The sequence below is a fragment of the Rhinolophus sinicus genome, chromosome 3 (assembly GCF_057876585.1).
Source record: "Rhinolophus sinicus isolate RSI-liver-muscle chromosome 3, RSI-T2T, whole genome shotgun sequence".
NCBI lineage: Eukaryota > Metazoa > Chordata > Mammalia > Chiroptera > Rhinolophidae > Rhinolophus > Rhinolophus sinicus.
This window is the reverse complement of record NC_142503.1, coordinates 167,824,422-167,843,415: the sequence shown is the minus strand read 5'-3', so window position 1 is coordinate 167,843,415 and position 18,994 is coordinate 167,824,422. Positions and strand designations below refer to the sequence as shown.

The following is an 18,994-nucleotide window of genomic DNA, read 5'->3' as shown; positions in this document are numbered from 1 at the left end:
TCTCGATGGGCTATTTATACCATTTATTTTACTGTTTCCAAGCATTCTTCCGACTTTGGAATTTTAATTTACTGTAAATGCTTCCCCCTTAGAACATTCCCTAGTGTCATTCTATTCTGGACCCTTTTGAATACAAAATCCTTAATAGAGACGTCAGAAAAGGAGGATTAAGGGGGAAGTCGAGAGAATAGGGAAGCTTCTGATTGTCCTCTTTGAAATTCTGTCACCTGAATGCAGAGGGTGGTCTCTTTGTTAAGAGTTTAGCATCCGGACCTTTAGGCCACACAATTAATATTCCCTCTGGAATCATAGGGACTGCCTTTGAAAGAGTCTGTTGTCCAGTTTTCAGGCCACATTAGGTAATTTCCCGCCCAGGAGCTTGGCCTGAAAAGAATGTCGGTGTTTTCCTTCAGGTATAGGTGCCTGGGGGTCAGGGGGAGAGGGAAAGGCGAGGGGTGGAGTGGGAGGCGGGTGATCGACAGGGATAGAAACGGTGTCTCCTCCTCCCTCTGAATGTGAAATAGCCAATGGGGTGGCGCGGCCGGGCCTGCCGGGCCGCCAGTGCCATATAGTATGCAGCAACCCGAGGAGTCACGTTGGGGGAACGGCAGAAAGCAGCTATCCTTTTACACTACTTTGCTCTAGCAGCTATCTTAATGGTGACTGCGTGGCCGGGGGGAAACCTGATCGGCCAGATCCAGCCGAAACCGGGAGGGAGGGAGTGGGCTTTCCGGAGGGGGGGAGGGGGGAGGGAGACGAAGAAGGAGGAGTAAGAGAGGGGGAAAGAAAGAGGAAAAGAGTGCGAGGGAGTGAGGGAGGGAGGAAAATAAACAACAAAAAATGTCCTCTTCCTCCCCCACCGGGCAGATTGCAAGTGCGGCGGACATCAAGCAAGAGAATGGGATGGAAAGCGCCTCGGAAGGGCAGGAGGCGCCCCGAGAAGTGGCGGGGGGCGCGGCGGCGGGGCTGAGCCCCCCGGCTCCAGCCCCTTTTCCCCTGGAGCCGGGGGACGCCGCGGCCGCCGCCGCCAGGGTGAGCGGAGAAGAAGGGGCAGTGGCGGCAGCGGCGGCGGCCGGAGCGGCGGCGGATCAGGTACAACTCCACTCGGAACTTCTGGGCAGGCACCACCACGCCGCGGCCGCCGCGCAGACCCCACTGGCCTTCTCGCCCGACCATGTAGCCTGCGTGTGTGAGGCGCTGCAGCAGGGGGGCAACCTGGACCGCCTGGCCCGGTTCCTGTGGTCCCTGCCCCAGAGCGACCTGCTACGTGGCAACGAGAGCCTGCTGAAGGCGCGGGCGCTGGTGGCCTTCCACCAGGGCATCTACCCCGAGCTCTACAGCATCCTCGAGAGTCACAGCTTCGAGTCGGCCAACCACCCGCTGCTGCAGCAGCTCTGGTACAAGGCGCGCTACACCGAGGCCGAGCGAGCCCGCGGCCGGCCGCTGGGCGCTGTGGACAAGTACCGGCTCCGCAGGAAATTCCCCCTGCCCCGCACCATCTGGGACGGCGAGGAGACGGTGTATTGTTTCAAGGAGAAGTCGCGCAACGCGCTCAAGGAGCTCTACAAGCAGAATCGCTACCCTTCGCCCGCTGAGAAGCGGCACCTGGCCAAGATCACCGGCCTCTCCCTCACCCAGGTTAGCAACTGGTTCAAGAACCGGCGGCAGCGCGATCGGAACCCCTCTGAGACCCAGTCCAAAAGGTGAGCGCCAACTTTCCTCCTCCTCCCCCTTCCTCTCCCCCACCCCCTTCCCAGCTTTCTTTTCCTCCTAGCGCTCGCAAACATGGCGCTTACCTTCCCCACCAGCCTGGTCCGGCTGCCCACCTCTCCCCGCCCCCCACCTCTCTCCGTAGAGGGGAAGGGGGGCTGCGGTGCCGAGGGGCGGGGGAACCTCCCTCCTTACCCTCCCCCCAGAAGTTTCTCGTCGCCCGCCTAGGTCTCAATCCCCGCCCCCACCTCGGCTGGTCACTGCTGCCGGGTTTCCCACCCCCATCCCGCTGGCTTTGAAGTTGCCACTCTCTCCCGGGTTCTGGCAGGGCAAGGGAGCGTGTGTAGGGGCCGGAAAGGACGCTCTCGCTGCCGCCGGAGACCCGCGGAGGTTGCCAGCGCCTGTGGGGTCCACACCTCCGAGGGGTCACACTGGCCAGGCGCGCGTCCGCGCTCCCGGACCCCCAGGGTTCCGCTGCCCCCCCAGGTCTGCGCTGGAGGTCGCCTTGGCCGCTCTGGAGGGAGGAGAGTATTTGGCGGGGGCTGGCGGCGCAGAAGGGGGTCTTGGGGCCGTCGAGGTTTTATGTGACAGAGTTAATCATTCACCGCCCGCCTTGGTTCCCTTCGCGGCCGCGGCAACGTGGGGTGTTGGTGCGGCTTGGCTCTGCGGTGTTTTGAAACCTGATTCTGAACTCCTTCGGATCGGATTTCAGTGCCGCTAGGGTAGTGGAGCTGGAGGGCAGCTCCTTGGGCCCCGGAACACTCCGAGGCTCCCTCCCTCCTGGTACAGTGGTAGAGGGTAGACTGGCATAAGGTGGACAGCGGGAAAGGAGTGGGGGTGCTATCAACTCCTCACCTCCAGAGCGCCCACCCTGGCGGGCTTGAACTTTTTTGACTGGAAGGGTTTTTTTCCCCGACTGGTGGAAAATAATCGGGTTTTCCGCCTCTTTTGTGCGTCCTCCCGAGTTAGACACCTGGTGTCTGTGTCCTGGTGTTTGTTGGGCAAAGTGAAGTAAAGAGAAGGTCGTTTAAAGAGATGCTGTCTCCATCCCCTCGGGGATAGGCGAGAAAGAATCCAAATGCAGCTCGAAGGTTCTGCTCGGGCAAAGAATCTGGGAGCCGGGAGCCTTCCCGGCCGTGCGAAGGTGATCACCAGGCGCATTCCAGAATCCGCCGCGGCCCGCCCTGGCCCCTGCGCTCCTGGGGGCCCGACGGCTCCGGCGTTGCTAACCCCAGGCGGGAAGGGAGACGCTGGCCGGAGCCTGGCCTCCCGGTAACCAAAACAAAACGCGCACTGAGACCTGCGTGTCCCCTTCCGCAGGCTTGCGGTTGACCCGGAGGACGTGCGTTGATAACGCCACGCACGCCACCTTAACCTGCGCCCGCTTGAGGCCGCGGATCGCGTCGCTCCGAGCCCGGACAGATTCCGGGGGACCGGGGAGAGAGGGTGGAGAGCCGGCGCGGGACGCAGGCCTGCTGCCCTGCAGCCTCCGCTCCCCGGCTGGGCGCCTTCCCCGGGTCTTCCCCGCCACACTTTACCGGCTTCGCTCCCCACCCCCTCAACCCCCACCCCGAGTCCAGTTGCCTGGTTTAGGCCCCTCTCCGGATCTACCTCCCACCCACACCCCCAATGAGTCACCCTCGCAGACGGCGACGGCGGCTCAACCTCAGCTCGTAAATCAAAGCGCTTTCTGCGCTCCTGGCCCCGCAGCCCAAAGCCGGAGTAATCCCCTCCCCTCGGCATGAAAGCGAACCGACCGCGGGGCACTGCCGGGATGTCGGATCTTCTACTGGGCCAAGTTCTGCCGCGCTTCCAAACTTCCAATGCCCTACTCACCAATTCTCCCCTACCCAGCCTCAGACCGAATGGGAAACCCCCACCACTACCCCTACCCGGAGTTGGTATTTCCCAAGTTGGGGCTCTGAAGAACACAGTCCTGTCTGGAACAGAAGGACCGAAGGTGCTGGGGAAGGGTCTGATAGTTACAGGGCAGCTCAGTGACCCACACCCTTTCCCTCCCACCTCACCAGGGCACTGGATGGTGTATGTTAAATAGGCCCCTTTGGCTTCCTTTGGATTCAAAGGCGACTGCACATAACAGTTCTTGGGTTGAAAGTGCCTTTCCTACAACAAGGCCAGCCACTTTGTTGAATGAAAGAGTTGTCAGTCTGGTGGAGTAGAAGTTTGGGAGCAGGTGAGAAAATGATCTCTTGTTAACTAACTGGCAAACAGAACAGTTCCGACCTTCTGCTCCTTTGGCAGTTTCGTTTACCTTCAAAATTACACTAATCTGAATTGGTTTGAGGGAAGGAACAGATTTCCTACACAGGAAAGACTGACCAAATCATTTAATGGGTTTTTTCTATGGTGTAGGCAGTGGCACATTTAACAGTAAGGAATAACTTCAATGCTATAAAAACGTATATACAATTCTCCTGTAAATCCTCTTAGTTGAATTTATATCTTCCTATATTCTCTGGTCAGAATCTGCTGAAAGGCCTCCTGGCTTAAACAGGACTAAAAGACTTCCTGCTGTGATTTCCTTAAATACTGCCCTTAACGGGTTAGAAGCTGGTTTTCCAAACAAGTGTTGCTATGCAGAATGTCAGCCCTCTGACCTTCTTAATGTCTTGATTTTCCCTCAATACAGTGAGTCAGATGGCAATCCCAGCACTGAAGATGAATCCAGCAAGGGCCATGAGGATTTGTCTCCTCATCCACTCTCCGGTTCATCCGATGGTGTCACCAACCTCAGTCTTTCCAGTCACATGGAGCCAGTATATATGCAACAAATTGGAAATGCTAAGATATTAAGCTCTTCTGGAGTTTTGTTGAATGGAAGTTTGGTACCTGCAAGTACTTCATCTGTCTTCCTTAATGGTAATTCTTTCATTCAGGGACCCAATGGAGTTATCCTTAATGGATTAAATGTGGGAAATACACAGACAGTGTCATTGAATCCACCAAAAATGGCATCAAACATTGTAAGCAATGGTATATCCATGACTGACATACTGGGCACTACCTCCCAGGATGTGAAGGAATTCAAAGTCCTACAGAGTTCTTCCCCTAACTCAGCAGCCACCACCTCGTACAGCCCCAGTGCCCCCGTGTCATTCCCAGGGCTCATCCCCAGCACTGAAGTGAAAAGAGAAGGCATTCAAACAGTGGCTTCCCAGGATGGAGGCTCTGTCGTGACTTTTACTACACCAGTGCAAATTAATCAGTATGGCATTGTCCAGATCCCCAATTCCGGAGCAAACAGCCAGTTCCTTAATGGGAGCATTGGATTCTCTCCACTGCAGCTGCCTCCCGTTTCAGTGGCAGCTTCGCAAGGTAAGAGTCTCATTTGGTACCATAATGCACCAGTGAATGTTTAGCCAGCTGCTGTAAGTGACGCATTTGGTGAGAGCTATGGATTGATGTAACTGTTCAGGTACCTTATTGGCTGCCACAGCTGCAGAATAGACTTGATTTGTTTCTTCTTCACAACACACATGTAATATCCAGCTTGTTTGATTCCCTGGCATTGTGGGGATAGGCTTTTATTTTCCTAACAACTGAATGGAAAAATACAATTCATAGCAAGTCTTGCCAGTTCTACAATAATAGAAATATGATAAGTCAGTCGGTGCTTACAGAATAACCCATTGCTTGACATTTTAAGATTAAAAATTAATATTGCTAAGAACACAAAATTAGTGGAGCAGTTGGTAAGAATTGTACACTTTACATAAGCATTATTTATTTAACCAAAAAGTGTTTTAAAAGAGAATTGTGTTTGATTCATGTTCCTCCTGTAATTAAGATTACAGGCCTAAAAGAAAACCAGAATATATGATTGGGTAGCTATTGCTCTGCATGTATACTCACCTCCTAGATGTGTGGGTTTATTTATGAAGGCAACTGTAAGCCTTATTTTATGTTTGTGGCTTTACTAAAGGTAATCTGCTAAAGAAACCACTGATGTAAAATTCGGGTAACCTAAGGCTGATATGCCAATTCTTCCCTGACTTTAAGCACATCTGGATGGCTCTGTGTCATTTCCTCTATATAGAAACCAGAAGGGTTAGAATGGCAGTGGAGGTTGGATGGCCCCTTGAATTCAGGAGTGCATGTTTGCCCTCCTGTAAGCAAATCTGAAAGTCCAGCTTTTTTACCAAAGCAAAATAAGTAATTGTTTGCCTTAGAGAGAGGCTTCCAATGAAATGATTTTATCAAAAAGAAAAAAAGTCAATTTATGCACAACTTTTTTTTTTGTACAACTGTGATCTACCTTAGCTTATTTAACACACTAATGAAAAAATTGTGGAGTAAGTTTCATTATGTACATTTGTTTCTCTTTAGGTAAAATGGTAGTAAAACACAGCACTCCTGCAGCATACTATTTATTTTTTCATTGTTCCAGGTTATGGAAAGGATTATGCTAAGTCACTATACAACATAGGGCAAAAATATGAAAACCACAGGGAAAGCCCAAATGCTTAGTTTTATACTGTGGATCTAATCCCTTTTCTCTCTTTAGGAAATTTCCAAACAGTATGTACATTTTAAAGACAACATATTTAATTTAAAAAAAATATGGTATGTAGATTGGGGAAGGAGAAAAGCAGAAGTACTTTTCACATGTAATCTAAAAAAGTGCTGCCATAGAAAATTATTACAAACTAATGGCTAATTTTTAAAATGGGGTATTTAATATGCATAAGAACAGTATTTTTAGTTAAAAAAGCTAAGATCAAATGACAACGCTGTCAATCCTTAGACTGTCTAAGTGAGTTGAAGGCTTAAGTTTAACCAGATGGGCCCAGGAAGGTCCATGTTCCTTTATATAATAGTGGTCATACATTGCAGTTCTTAATAGAGGATTTGGAGATTCAGCCTTTCTCAAAAACACATACCAAATCTTTCCTAAAAATGCCTAGACAAGGTAGATTATTTTTGTATAGTTGGGATTTATATGGAAAAGCAGAATATCTACATCTTTTTTTTCACTTTATAATCTGCGAAAATGAGGGGTTTTTTTTTCCTTATTTTACCATCATTACAAAGTTATACTTATTTTTCCATTGGATTTTTAAACCAATTTTGAAGTTATTCAATTTATAATTCAATTGCAGTTATATTTAAATATCAAGTTTTAGATCACATCTGCTTTTCTCCTTCACATGTACATATTATCTACATATTCAGAAATATTACTTTAATTATACTCAGTAGCAGTTGGGGAAAATGTCATATCTATTATGTTATTTATGGCTCTGTCAAAAAATAATTGATTATTTTGTTGTTATATCCACTGGCAAACAATTTCACAAACACATAACACAAGAAAATAAAAATCTATTTCAGATGTTTTTTGCTACAGTTTAGCAGCCAACTTAAGAAGTTTAGCAGCCAAGAAGTTTAAAGCATACTTAAGTTGAAGTCAAACATTTTTAAATAAAAGCCTTTTTCATTTGTTTGGCCTAGAACAAACAATTATGTTAAGGAAGAGCCCAAACATACATAGAAATGTCTTTTTTAACACAAGTATTTCCATGATCAATACTTTCGGGTTGCTAATTTTTTTTTAAGTTCAAATATAGTGTTTTTGTTTTCTTTTTTCCTTTAAAGGCATTCTTTTGCATTTAGGATGCTTTAAAATGTTTGGAAGACATGAACAGCCCTGTGATACTGATTTATCAATATAGGTAGTAATATAATCACAATTTTGTAGTAATGCAAGAAGGGATATGTTTTAGGTGAATTATCTTTACCATTTGGGCTGTTTTCTCAAATAATAAAGAGTTTACTGAGCATCTAATTCAAGATCAGGGTAAACAGCCCTTCTGAAACCATTCTGTTACAAAACTCCCTCAAGTCTACCATTTCTTCAATGGCAAGATAATTACCATCATTTCACTGTGTCTGTGTAAAGACTCAGAAAGAAAAGGGTTTTCTTTGATGGTGGGAGGTGGGGGGAGGGCCTGATTCATCTACATCAACTGAGTTACCTGATTTGAACATCTTCTCAGCTTTCTACTTACATTTCTTTTTCTACTTCTGGTCTCTGCAGATCATTATACTGAGAGCCTCAAAAAATACAAACGTCTTAGAAAAGCATTAAGTCTAGTTTTTTATATTAATCTATATTTTTAAAGCATATTTCATTATTATCATTAATTTTTCCTATCAGTACAACACAAGTTTCAGAACTGGCACAAGAAAAGGAAAAAAGACTTATTGAATGTTTTGTTGACTTGATATTACTTTATGGTTAGTCTGGCAAAAGTTTTCAACTTGTCTGTACAGGTTTATATTGTTAATTTTAAGCCTCAAGGTAACTCATTTTATGTGGTGTTTTCTACATTGCCATTTATATCCTATGTGAGTTACTGAGCTTGTCCTGAACAAAGGCATTTTATTTTGCATTTGTGTTTTCTATTCTAACTGGCAAAGCTAGCAATAACTGTCAACTAATTGAAAGATAGCAAGTTGGAATTTATATGGAAAATAATATCTTTTATGAACCAGAAACTTGACTGAAATTAGAACTTGGAAAAGACTTTTTTTTTTTTTTTTTCACACTTGGTTTCTAAACCAGTAGTTCTTACTCCCACTTGGTCATCAGAATTCCTGAGGGAGTTAAAAATACACCTGCTCTAGGACTTACTGAGCCAGATTCTCAGGAATGGAGCCTGGGAATCTGTAGTTTGAAGTGCTCAAGGTGATTCTACTGAACCTGAGAAAAACTGTAAAAAAGTAACTTTTTTCCCTCCTCTCAGCTCCATCAATGATAATCTATACTTTTTTTTTTTTTTTTTTAGGTAATATTTCAGTAAATTCAAGCACTTCAGATGGGAGCACATTTACAAGTGAGTCTACCACAGTCCAGCAAGGAAAGGTTTTCTTGAGCTCTCTTGCTCCCAGTGCAGTGGTATACACTGTTCCTAATTCAGGCCAGACTATAGGATCTGTTAAACAGGAGGGCTTGGAGAGGAGCCTGGTATTTTCTCAGTTGATGCCTGTCAATCAGAATGCACAAGTAAATGCAAACCTGTCTTCTGAAAATATCTCGGGGAGCAGCCTCCATCCCCTGGCCTCCTCATTAGTTAATGTATCCCCGTCTCACAATTTTTCCCTGACTCCCCCTACCTTACTAAATCCCACTGAGCTAAACCCTGACATTGCTGATAGCCAGTCAATGTCTGCACCTGTGGCAAGCAAATCTACTGTGACATCTGTTAGCAACACTAACTATGCAACTCTTCAGAACTGCTCCCTTATTTCTGGTCAAGATCTATTGTCAGTCCCCATGACCCAGGCTGCCCTTGGGGAAATAGTGCCTACAGCTGAAGACCAGGTGGGTCACCCCTCCCCAGTAGTACACCAGGATTTTGTCAGAGAACATCGTTTGGTTCTGCAATCAGTAGCTAACATAAAAGAGAATTTCTTAAATTCTGAGAGCAAAGCAGCAAGCAACTTAATGATGCTGGACTCCAAATCCAAGTATGTCCTAGAGGGCATGGTTGAGACTGTCTGTGAAGACCTGGATACAGACAAAAAGGAGCTTGCCAAGCTCCAAACTGTCCAATTGGATGAAGACATGCAAGACTTATAAACTTTATTCCCCATCCCCCTTTTTTTTCCTGGCATTAGTGAACAATCTTTTCATGAAGCCCTGAGGACATAAAACATTTTCCCATTTAAAGGGAAACACTAGTTTTGCAAGTAAATGCATTCAAGAGACTTTGGGTTGATCTGCATGAAGATCACAGTTAAATAATATAGTAGAACTGCGTTACTGCAGCCTTTTTGTTCACATATGTTCTCGTTTAAATAGATGGAGACAAAGGAACAAGATGGAATATGTCAAGTCAAAGTGTATCATTTGGTTGACTCAATATAATTCTAAGGTCAAATGGAACTTGATAGTTTTTTAATTTAAAAACCTAACAGAAAACTAAGTATCACTACAGAGCATTAGAAACAATATGATTCTTTTTTGTTTACTTTTACTCCACGGGCATTGATAATGTTAAAAACCATAAATGGTACTCCACACTATTCTAAGGGTATATTTTTGAATACATGCATTTCTGTTTTTCAGCATTTTTGTGAAAGTCTTGGTTTGTCTCTACACATTTCCAAATGTGATTGCTAATAGTTCTGTGTGGCTGAGAAAGTTTGCAACTCCACTAAAAACTCTGAAACAAATTTCAGTATAAGTGTAAATATATTAGTCCTATAAGCAAGGATTTGAGTAATTACAGTGAATTTTATTTATGCTGTATGTTTCTCTTATACTTCAGACATTATGAACTAAAAAGAAAAACGTTTTCTTACTGTTTAATTTATTTTTATTGTTTGAACAGGAAGTGAACATAGTTATTTCCAACGAAGTTTTACTTTTTGTAGGGTTTTAAAAGTAATGATTTTTATCAGAAGTCTATTAAGGTCAATATTAATAACACTGAAACAGGAAATCCAACTCCCAATATTGGAATTTTGGTACTTTTTTTCACGTCCTTGTTCTTTATTTAGCAGCTCTCTGATTCATTTAAATATGTTTTATATAGAATTCTATGTGCCTTTTTACCTTGTGGCCTTTTTATTATTCTTACAAAGGTACAGAAGTGGCAACAGAAGCACTGATGGCTCTTTTCTACTATTCTAACAGGGTTAATTTCACCACAAAATTGCTTTAAATCCGAAGAACTTAAGTTTCACTTTTATTATGCATAATGTTTATGATGCAAATGATAAACAACTAATTAATGTTAATGTTTTTCATTACAATGAAAATAACAATTATAGACTACCATGTAAAATCAATTCTGTGGGCTATGAAAACAATCATTTTAAAGTAAAGAAAGAATACGTATGTAGATTCCATTGAGCAAAATTCTGTCCTGTTGAAACTTAGTTCTAAATGTTTTGAATCAGTTATTACATTATGACATATGACTATTGTTTGCACTATATTATCATGTCTTCTTTAAAAGTAACTCCTGGCTTTGTTTGATAATGTTGTGAGCTGTGGTTACAGTTTTTGTCAGGACTCTGAACACGAGATGTAATAATGCAAATACATTTATGTAGTAAGTAAAGTCTCTGGTCTCTGAAAAGGAAGAAAAGTGGGGAAATGATCTCTTCAGAGATTACTTAAAGTTGTTGAACATAAAGGTATCGCCACATCTTGCTTTCTTTAAGATCAGAACAAAGAGTCCACTCTAGATCTCTACAAGCTGAGCATGTTGAGTAAGGGCCAAAGAGGATTTAACTTCTGTTGTTATTGTGAATGGAACTTGCAGGCATAGATGAACAGCCCTATGAAGAATTCCTCTCCCTTCATTTTGATAAAGAACTTAGGTCCCAGTTTTGTATAGAATTGGTAAATGTTCCTAAACTGCTGAAACTACGTTTTTTGTTTTGTTTTTTACAAAGTCAGGTGTTTTAGAGTTCTCTTCCACTCCACCACTACTTATACAGCTTGTTTTTTTCTTTGAATGTGTGCTGATCATGTTACTGAGATTAATTACATGGTTCTATAGTATAGTTTACATGAAAATGATGTTTTCCACTTGATTGCTGCAGATATCAAAAGTTTGTTAATTATTTAAAAATACCCATCCAATAGGGGAGATGAGAAGGTTTAAGAAGTTATATATGTTATATATATAACTGGAAAAGTTTTATATGTCTTCCCAAAATATAATAAGCCTCTTGTATTCACAGTTCTTCCTCTTTTCTCCCTTAAGATAGCACAAAACTTAAGACTTACCTAGGCAATCCATTCATACTCCCAACGTGGTGTAATCATGCCCCTACAATTACTTCAGGTAGCTATACAATATACCAGGTAAGAATCAATGCACATTATAAAGAACATATTGTTCTTTTCTAACTTTCAGTAAAATACGGGCCAATTGGTATGTAGCCCATATATATGTGAATGAAATAAGATAAACCCCATGATCTCCGTGCACAGAATTGCAAATGTCTTTTGCAATACCAAGGGCCAGACTCAGAACCCTTGGAGTTCATGTGGCAGAATTTCTCTCTTACATAAACCAATGCTTGAAGATGCTACAAACGACCCTCTAATGATCCCCACAGAGGAATCAGAATGGGGTAAGTAACTCGATCTGCAAACCCCAACCCCTGTGGCTGGCTGTGGGATTTTTGGTGTGAGCCTAACTATGCACTCTATCAGCCAGAATTTGGCATTTAGCTCTTACTTACATCTATCTAGTAAAGGACAGTCTGTTGCTTAAAGAGAGGGTGCATTTGTTCTTCAACCAAGCAAGAGCACCTATCTTGTACTGCTTTATAGCTTATGCATATTTATAATAATGAAAAGACTGAACTGTACACTTTTCAGTGCCTTTCTTGTGTTTCGAAAGGCAGGTAGATGTTATAGCCATAGATAAAAATCCATAGTGTAAATTACACACTGACCTTAAATCTCCTTGTGTATGCCCTTACATCTTGCATGTTAAAAGTTGGATTACTGGGCATATGTTGCAGCCTGCCCTGCTACATGTTAGACAAGTGTGCATTCGTACATAGTGAGAAATTCTTCATTCTTTCAAATGTTTTTGACAGATCATCTCATCATAAAAAGATAAGTAATTCAGGAAAACCGTGGGGGGGAAATCACATTTTACAAAAAATGTTTCAAAGTCTTCTTAGAAGTTAGATGATTAGAGCCTAACATTTATTTTGTATCTAACGGATACATGTCATGTTAATTTAATATTAACCACCATACAATTTATTAATCAAAATTATATAGCATGTGACTTTTGGCTTTCAGGGTTCTCAAAAAATTTTATTCTTTAGTTGCATGTACTGTATGTTTAGAGGCAACCAGTTATATACTCATATGGTTTTACTGTGCCTTACACAAAGAGAAAATCTATACAGAATGTATATCATGGGGTGGGGTAATAGAGTCTTTACTGCACTGTTAGGTGATGGCACACAGAGCATGTCCAAGAACATTTCTGTGCTTAATTACCCAACCAAAGAGATCTAAAGTATGTATGTTGTACTGTAATAGGGGTTTATGCCTGGACAATTAAGTGTTTTATTTGTTTTCTGAAATGATGTGAACTTATTTTTCTAAACACTATGCTAAATAAACTTTATATTTATATATATCTTGTGTTGAAAGTTATTTATCCCTGAAAAAGCAAAGAAGAAGGAAAAAAACCCATAACATACATTCATAGGTTGGCAAATATGAGGACAATAGGAGTCATTTTGGAAAAATAATTTCTGTTGGTCTCTGTACAAAATTATGCAATTCACTTAACTATACGGCATATTCAGAGCTAAATGATTAGATTCCATCCTCCTTCAGTAAAAGAAATGTGTCTTATTCATTTGGGTGTCCCAAAATCTGAATCTGGTACTCTAGAAGATTGAGTAGAATTAAATTGAAAGGGTCCAAAGACCTTTCCCAATCTTACTGAAAGAGCTCTGTATAACCCATTTTTTTTAAAGCACTCCCATTAGCCAAAGTTTGGTTACACCACAGTTGGGTCCACCAGTGGTTTGATTTAAAGTGATAGACAGAACTGCATTACTGACTGTGTAGAAGACAGATTGGTACAGTTTGGTCCTAATTGTAAAATTACATGGTATCTGATTTTGTATGCCTCCCACACTGAAATGAAGAGGAAACTAGTAATAAAGTAGAACTGTACACTTGTATTACAAAACTAATTAAAGCCATCAAGTTAATTTCAGATATTATGCCTAGACTTTTTTATATTCTTGCCATTCAGTTCATTTATTTAGCAATTTTCTGTGTAGTTAAACCAGGTGTAATGAATAGTGTCTCAGTAAGTGAGTTTAGAATCAGAGCATTGTAGAGTGATTACATTTTATAACATCTTAACCAAACAAATACTTCAAAACATTTGACAAGGTCACTGATCTGCTTGAAACATTTTTTGGCTCCTCAAAAACTAGCAAATTAAATAAAACTCCTCAATGGGAATTCAAGTCCTTCAGCTATATGATTCCATCCCATTTTTGCAGTTTCCCCTAAGAAATAATAAATGGAAATTTTCCTTTGCATATCACCATTTCCAATGCAAGAGATAGTAATAAATAAACGATACATTCAGATAATGATCCATGCTAATAGGGTAATGGGATTGAGAATGGGGAATGGTAGAGGTGGGGATATACATTAGGTTGGTCAAGGACATACTCTGAGGAAGTAACAGTTCAGCTGAGAAGCTTGAATGATGAGACCCAGCCAGCAAGACCTAGAAAAGAGCATTCCAGACAGGGAACAGCAGAGCCCCAAGGGAAGAGCAGAGCGGCTGGATCACAGTGTTAATTCTAGGGGTCATGTGATAGGAGAGCCAGTCAGATAGGCAGGAATCACATCACAGATAGAGCTTTATTGTTCTGTGCCAAATTGTTTGAATTTGAATCTGAGAAGCAAGGAATGATACAACATGATTTATACTTTCAAATATCACCAGACCTATTCCTTGGGGAATGGCCTTATAGGAGGCACGAGTGAAGGCAGGAATTACGAAACTGTCAGGTTGTCCTAAGCTGTTGGACAGGAAATACTTGAAGCATGCATGGCAGTTTGTCCCCAAATGTCTCCAGAATTTTGTGCTCTCCAAGCTTTCTGTCTACTCTGCCTCCTGCTGTTAGCCAAAGCTGCCAGCTTCCTGCTGGGATTGTCCCAGCCTGAACCTGTCCCTGAACTCCAGACTGGTAGATCTAGTTCCTTAATGGATATTTTCAGAATGTCCCAGTCAACTATGATTCCATATATGAGAATTTATTATCTTTGCCCTAAGTCTGTTGCTGATTTTAGTAGCATTCATTTACCCATTAGCCAAGTAAAAAATCTGGGATTCACTCTAGAGCTGTCTCCCTTTCTCCCCCACTCCTCCACCAGATCACTGTGTATACCAAGTCTTCTCTTTCACTGGTTCTTGAATCAGTTCTCTCCCCTCCATGCCTAAGTTTACTGCAACAGTTTAGGCACTTACTACTTCTCGACTAAATTATCACAACCACCTCCTACCTGGTATCCCAATGTCTGGTCCTCATTCCAGAATACATTACAACTATATTCAGAAGGAACTGTCAGAACTCAAGACTTACTATCCCAGCCTTGCTTTCCAGTTTATAACCTTCAATGGCTCTCCATTGCCTACGAAATACCATTTAAACTCCTTAACATACAAAGTCCCGAAGAGCCAGGCCTTACCTCTCTGTCTAGTCACAACTGCAGCCACATGAAACTATTCTCCAAAGAGACCAGGTTCTTTCTTACCTATCTCATTCTGTGAGTAGGCAGGGATTTATACCTTTGTTTAATGTGGCACTTATCACATCCCTGGAATTATGTGCCTGCCTTTCTACACTTTCATCTTTCTTTCTCTGGCATTTGGTAGAACATAGTAGGCACTTAAAAATTATTTATTGAATGAATAGTGACTCTAACAGTCATTCATCCCTTTAAATCATTTCACTTGCTATGGATTAGGGAACTTTATGGCTAAACTGGTTAAAGTATTATCCCTATTTAGAGGATAAAAATAAATCAATACATTTTGGGGTAGGGTCGGAGAGCGGGTCTTTGAATCTTTTAGCATTAGTGAATGGTCTGTATAGTAATTATTTTCCTTTCTACCCCAAGGTTTTTTCCATTTACTTTCAAATATAGGTTAGATTCCAGATGACAGAGGTTGGCTAAAGTTGGACAGACAATTGGGGCATTAGCAAAAATTGTACTCATTAAGCCCTTTTAGATCAATGTTTCAAAATAGTGGTGATGTACAGAAAAGCTATTTATAATTATCTATAGATATACTTTCTAAAAATATTTTCTCTGTAGCTGTATTACTTGTATTTGAAATGAGCAGATATCTAAAGAGTCCATGAGGAATAGTAAATGGAATAAAGAATTTAAGCATTAGGAAATCTGGATTCTAATTAGCTTTTAGGTATGGGAAATATCAATTTACTTCCCTGGGCTTATTTTCTCCCCCATTGAAATGGGTATGTTGGATATGATTATATTTGAGATCCATGTAGTTATGAAAAAGGGGTTAATATTAATAAAATGCACTCCCCAACCCTAATACCCCCGCCCCATTTAAGAAGATCAAATCAATTACAGAGTGAAAGTACACTGTGATCTGCCAAGGGCTACAAATGTAAAAGATAAAATAATTGATATTGAGTCAACAACCTGTGACCCCCTAGAATTAGAGGTGTAGATTTAGGTGAGACAGGTCTGGGTTTGTGCTCTTGTGGGTTCTTCACCTGTATTTACTTTGCTCCCTAATGGGGCTGCCCTTCTCTCAGGTATTGCCCTAACTCCCTAAGTGCCTTAAGTTATAATCCTGGTGTGGCTGTTTAACAGTTTAAAGTATAATGAGCCCAACCCCCACCCCCACCACCGTTGGGGAATTTGCATTTCAAGGAAGACTTTTAAGGACGCAAAAGAAACAAGTTGTAATCATGGATGACAAGTTGCAGATTAATAAAACTAAGCAAAGTGTCCCCTATTTCTAAGTGCAGCAAGCAAATGTGCGTGCGCGTGTGTGTGTGTGTGTGTGTGTGTGTGTGTGTGTGTCTGTGTGTGTGTTTAAGGGATATGAAGAGAAGGATGGATGAGCAGAGGAAAAAAGAGAATGTCACTGTTTCCCTTCCTTGTGTGCTCACCTTTTCTGCAGGGTATCAGTGGAATCTGAGCTGTTAGATCCTCTTATCCAGAGCCTGGAAAATTTCTTTCAAGAGGATTCCTGTGTTGAAAAACCATTAGCTATAATGAAACCATAAAAATTAGCCATAGAAAAACAAAGGTTGTTCTGGGGGGGGTTGTTTTGTTTTGTTTTGCTTTGCTTTTTAACATGTGAGATACATGGGATATGTGCCAAAGAGATACCCAAAATACACATTTGGGTGAAAATTAGGGAATATAATACAAGCTTGTATTTCTTTTTATTTATTTAATAAGTATGTTTTTACTGTGTTCTTTAACAGATGGATGGCCTGGAATATCTTAGTACAAATGTATTGCTCATTCCTTGGCAAAATTATTTTATTTTCCCACTTAATGGGAATGAGGATAGATTAAATCCTGCCCTCGCACGAATAATTATCAGGGGTCTTAATACTTAAGTGACCAAGTAGCCTATCCCAATCATCCAAGGTAGATTTCAAAATCTCCCAATGAATTCATATTACTTCTAAGAATACATAGAGTCTCATCTAATAAGATCCCTTACTTACGGTCTCATTACACAGTCATACTCTGATATGTTAATGAACACATATCTGCCTTCCCCCAAAACACCACAGGTAGCAAACTGATAGGATTGTAATACTAAGCTCCCAGTATGAGTGAAGCTGTATTAATACAGAAGTTGTGGTTATTCAAGGAAGGATAAATTAGGCTAAACTTGGCCTTTCGGTATTTTATTTTAAATGGTGCATATTAACAACATAAATTAAATACATGGACAAGACCAGGTCCCTATAGAAAGTATCTAAGGTGGAAGACTATCAAACACTTGAAGCACTTTAATCCCTTAGAAGCAGTCTCAAATATAGTAGCCATTGAAATGCTAAATACAAAGTGTTTCTCTCTGTTTATCACAGCAGATCCCCATATGAAGCCTACAACAATATATTTTCTAAATTATTACATGGCCTATAAATAAAACTGTTTTAAGTTTTCTTCTGTAATCCAACACTTTTATTAATTCACACTGAGACTTCTTTTCAGTCTTAGTTAGATTTCTCAACAAAAACTATTAGATGTGTCTGTAAACCAAGATAATTTCTATAAAGAAAAGGAAATAGTTAAGTATCCTAAATCTGCTCATATTACTTTATATGCCTGCTGATTATATTAAGGTTGTGAAACCTTAACTCAGAAGGAGGACTCTCTAATGAGGAACTTTCAAGCATTATGAAGGCCAACTAGAACAGATATTTTAGGCCTCTGTAAGGATATCAATTAGTATACAGGCCAACCTGCTGTTCCAGAGGCCCAAAATTACAGTGACTTCAAGATAGAAGTTTATTTCTCTCTTGTAACGTCCAGAGGTGCATAGTCTAGGTTGACAAGTCAGTTCTGCCTCATTGGGTCATCCAGGATCCCAAGATGACAGTTGGTCTCTGTGACTTTCAACATTGATTTCCAGTCCATGTTATTTCCCAGCCCTCAGAAAAAAAGGAAGTCTAGAGTAGAAGCTTCTTCTTTAAAAAAAATCAAGGTATTATTGCTTATGTTACTTCTTACATATCATTGGCCTAAACCGAGTCATGTGTCCAATATCTAGTTCTAAGGAAAAGATAGTCTCTAGCTCAGTGGCCGTATGTCCTACTAAAAGGTGAGATAATTCTATTCCTAAAAAAAGAAGGGGACAATAGACACGGAGTCACATCATGGTATCTGCCATTGTAGTTAGCCTACTTTCTTGAAGCCTGTGGAGTCTCTCTTCTAGATAATAAATGGAAGTAGTCATATAAATGAGTCAGGAAATGTCACTTTTCCACTACAAATCTGTAGATGCTGCTTCCAATTAGAATGATAAAGATCATCTTTAAATTGCTATCATCTTCTATCTCCTTAAAAAGTTTGACACAATGCACAGATCTAGTTTAAAATACAAATTGAAACTGCTCATTTTTAAATTTTCAACCTCATTAATAATCAAAGAAATGGAAGTTCCTTGAGGGCAGGAGAGTGTCTTACCATTGTTGTCAGAACAATGTCCCATGCTATAAGTGCTTGGACAATAAATGTTGCATGAATGAATAAGAGGCAGGCTTTAAAAATAAGATACTATTATCTCCTATTATATTAGTAAAGATTTAAAATAATAATGATGCTAATGCTGATGAAGATGCAATAAGACAAGCAGTTTCATATTTTACAGATGGAAGTATAAATTCATATAACCTTTCCCAAGAGCAATTTGTCAAATTACAACTACAAAAAGAAACAAACTATTGTTGATCACACGGGCAAAGATATAAAAATTTGTTAATACATTGTCTTAGTGAGGTATCAGGAAGTATGCTGTTTCATATATTACTGGTAGGAGTCTATTTGAAATAACCATTGTGGAGATATTTTGGGAATGCCTAGCATACACAAAAAATGTACATACTCTGACTTAGCACTTTCTCTCTAGAGATTTGTCTTACAGATTTATTTTCACATTTGTGATATATATATAATATATATATATATATATATATATATATATATATATATATATATATATTATATATATAT

The 18,994-nt window shown here is 41.0% G+C and overlaps 1 protein-coding gene across 2 annotated transcripts; it reads left to right on the top strand.

Annotated features, from left to right (window-relative positions):
- The first annotated feature begins 570 nt into the window (after positions 1–570).
- Positions 571–12,855, top strand: SIX4 (SIX homeobox 4). 2 transcript variants are annotated; one of them, XM_019750788.3, is made up of 4 exons: positions 571–659; positions 868–1,703; positions 4,361–5,046; positions 8,520–12,855. In XM_019750788.3, exons 1-4 carry the CDS (start codon positions 657–659, stop codon positions 9,311–9,313), a joined length of 2,319 nt encoding a protein of 772 aa, XP_019606347.1. In that variant the 5' UTR covers positions 571–656; the 3' UTR covers positions 9,314–12,855. The 2 variants fall into 2 exon arrangements, with proteins under 2 accessions (XP_019606347.1, XP_019606346.1); XM_019750787.3 differs by lacking the exon at positions 571–659 and having other exon boundaries at positions 759–1,703.
- Positions 12,856–18,994: the final 6,139 nt, after the last annotated feature.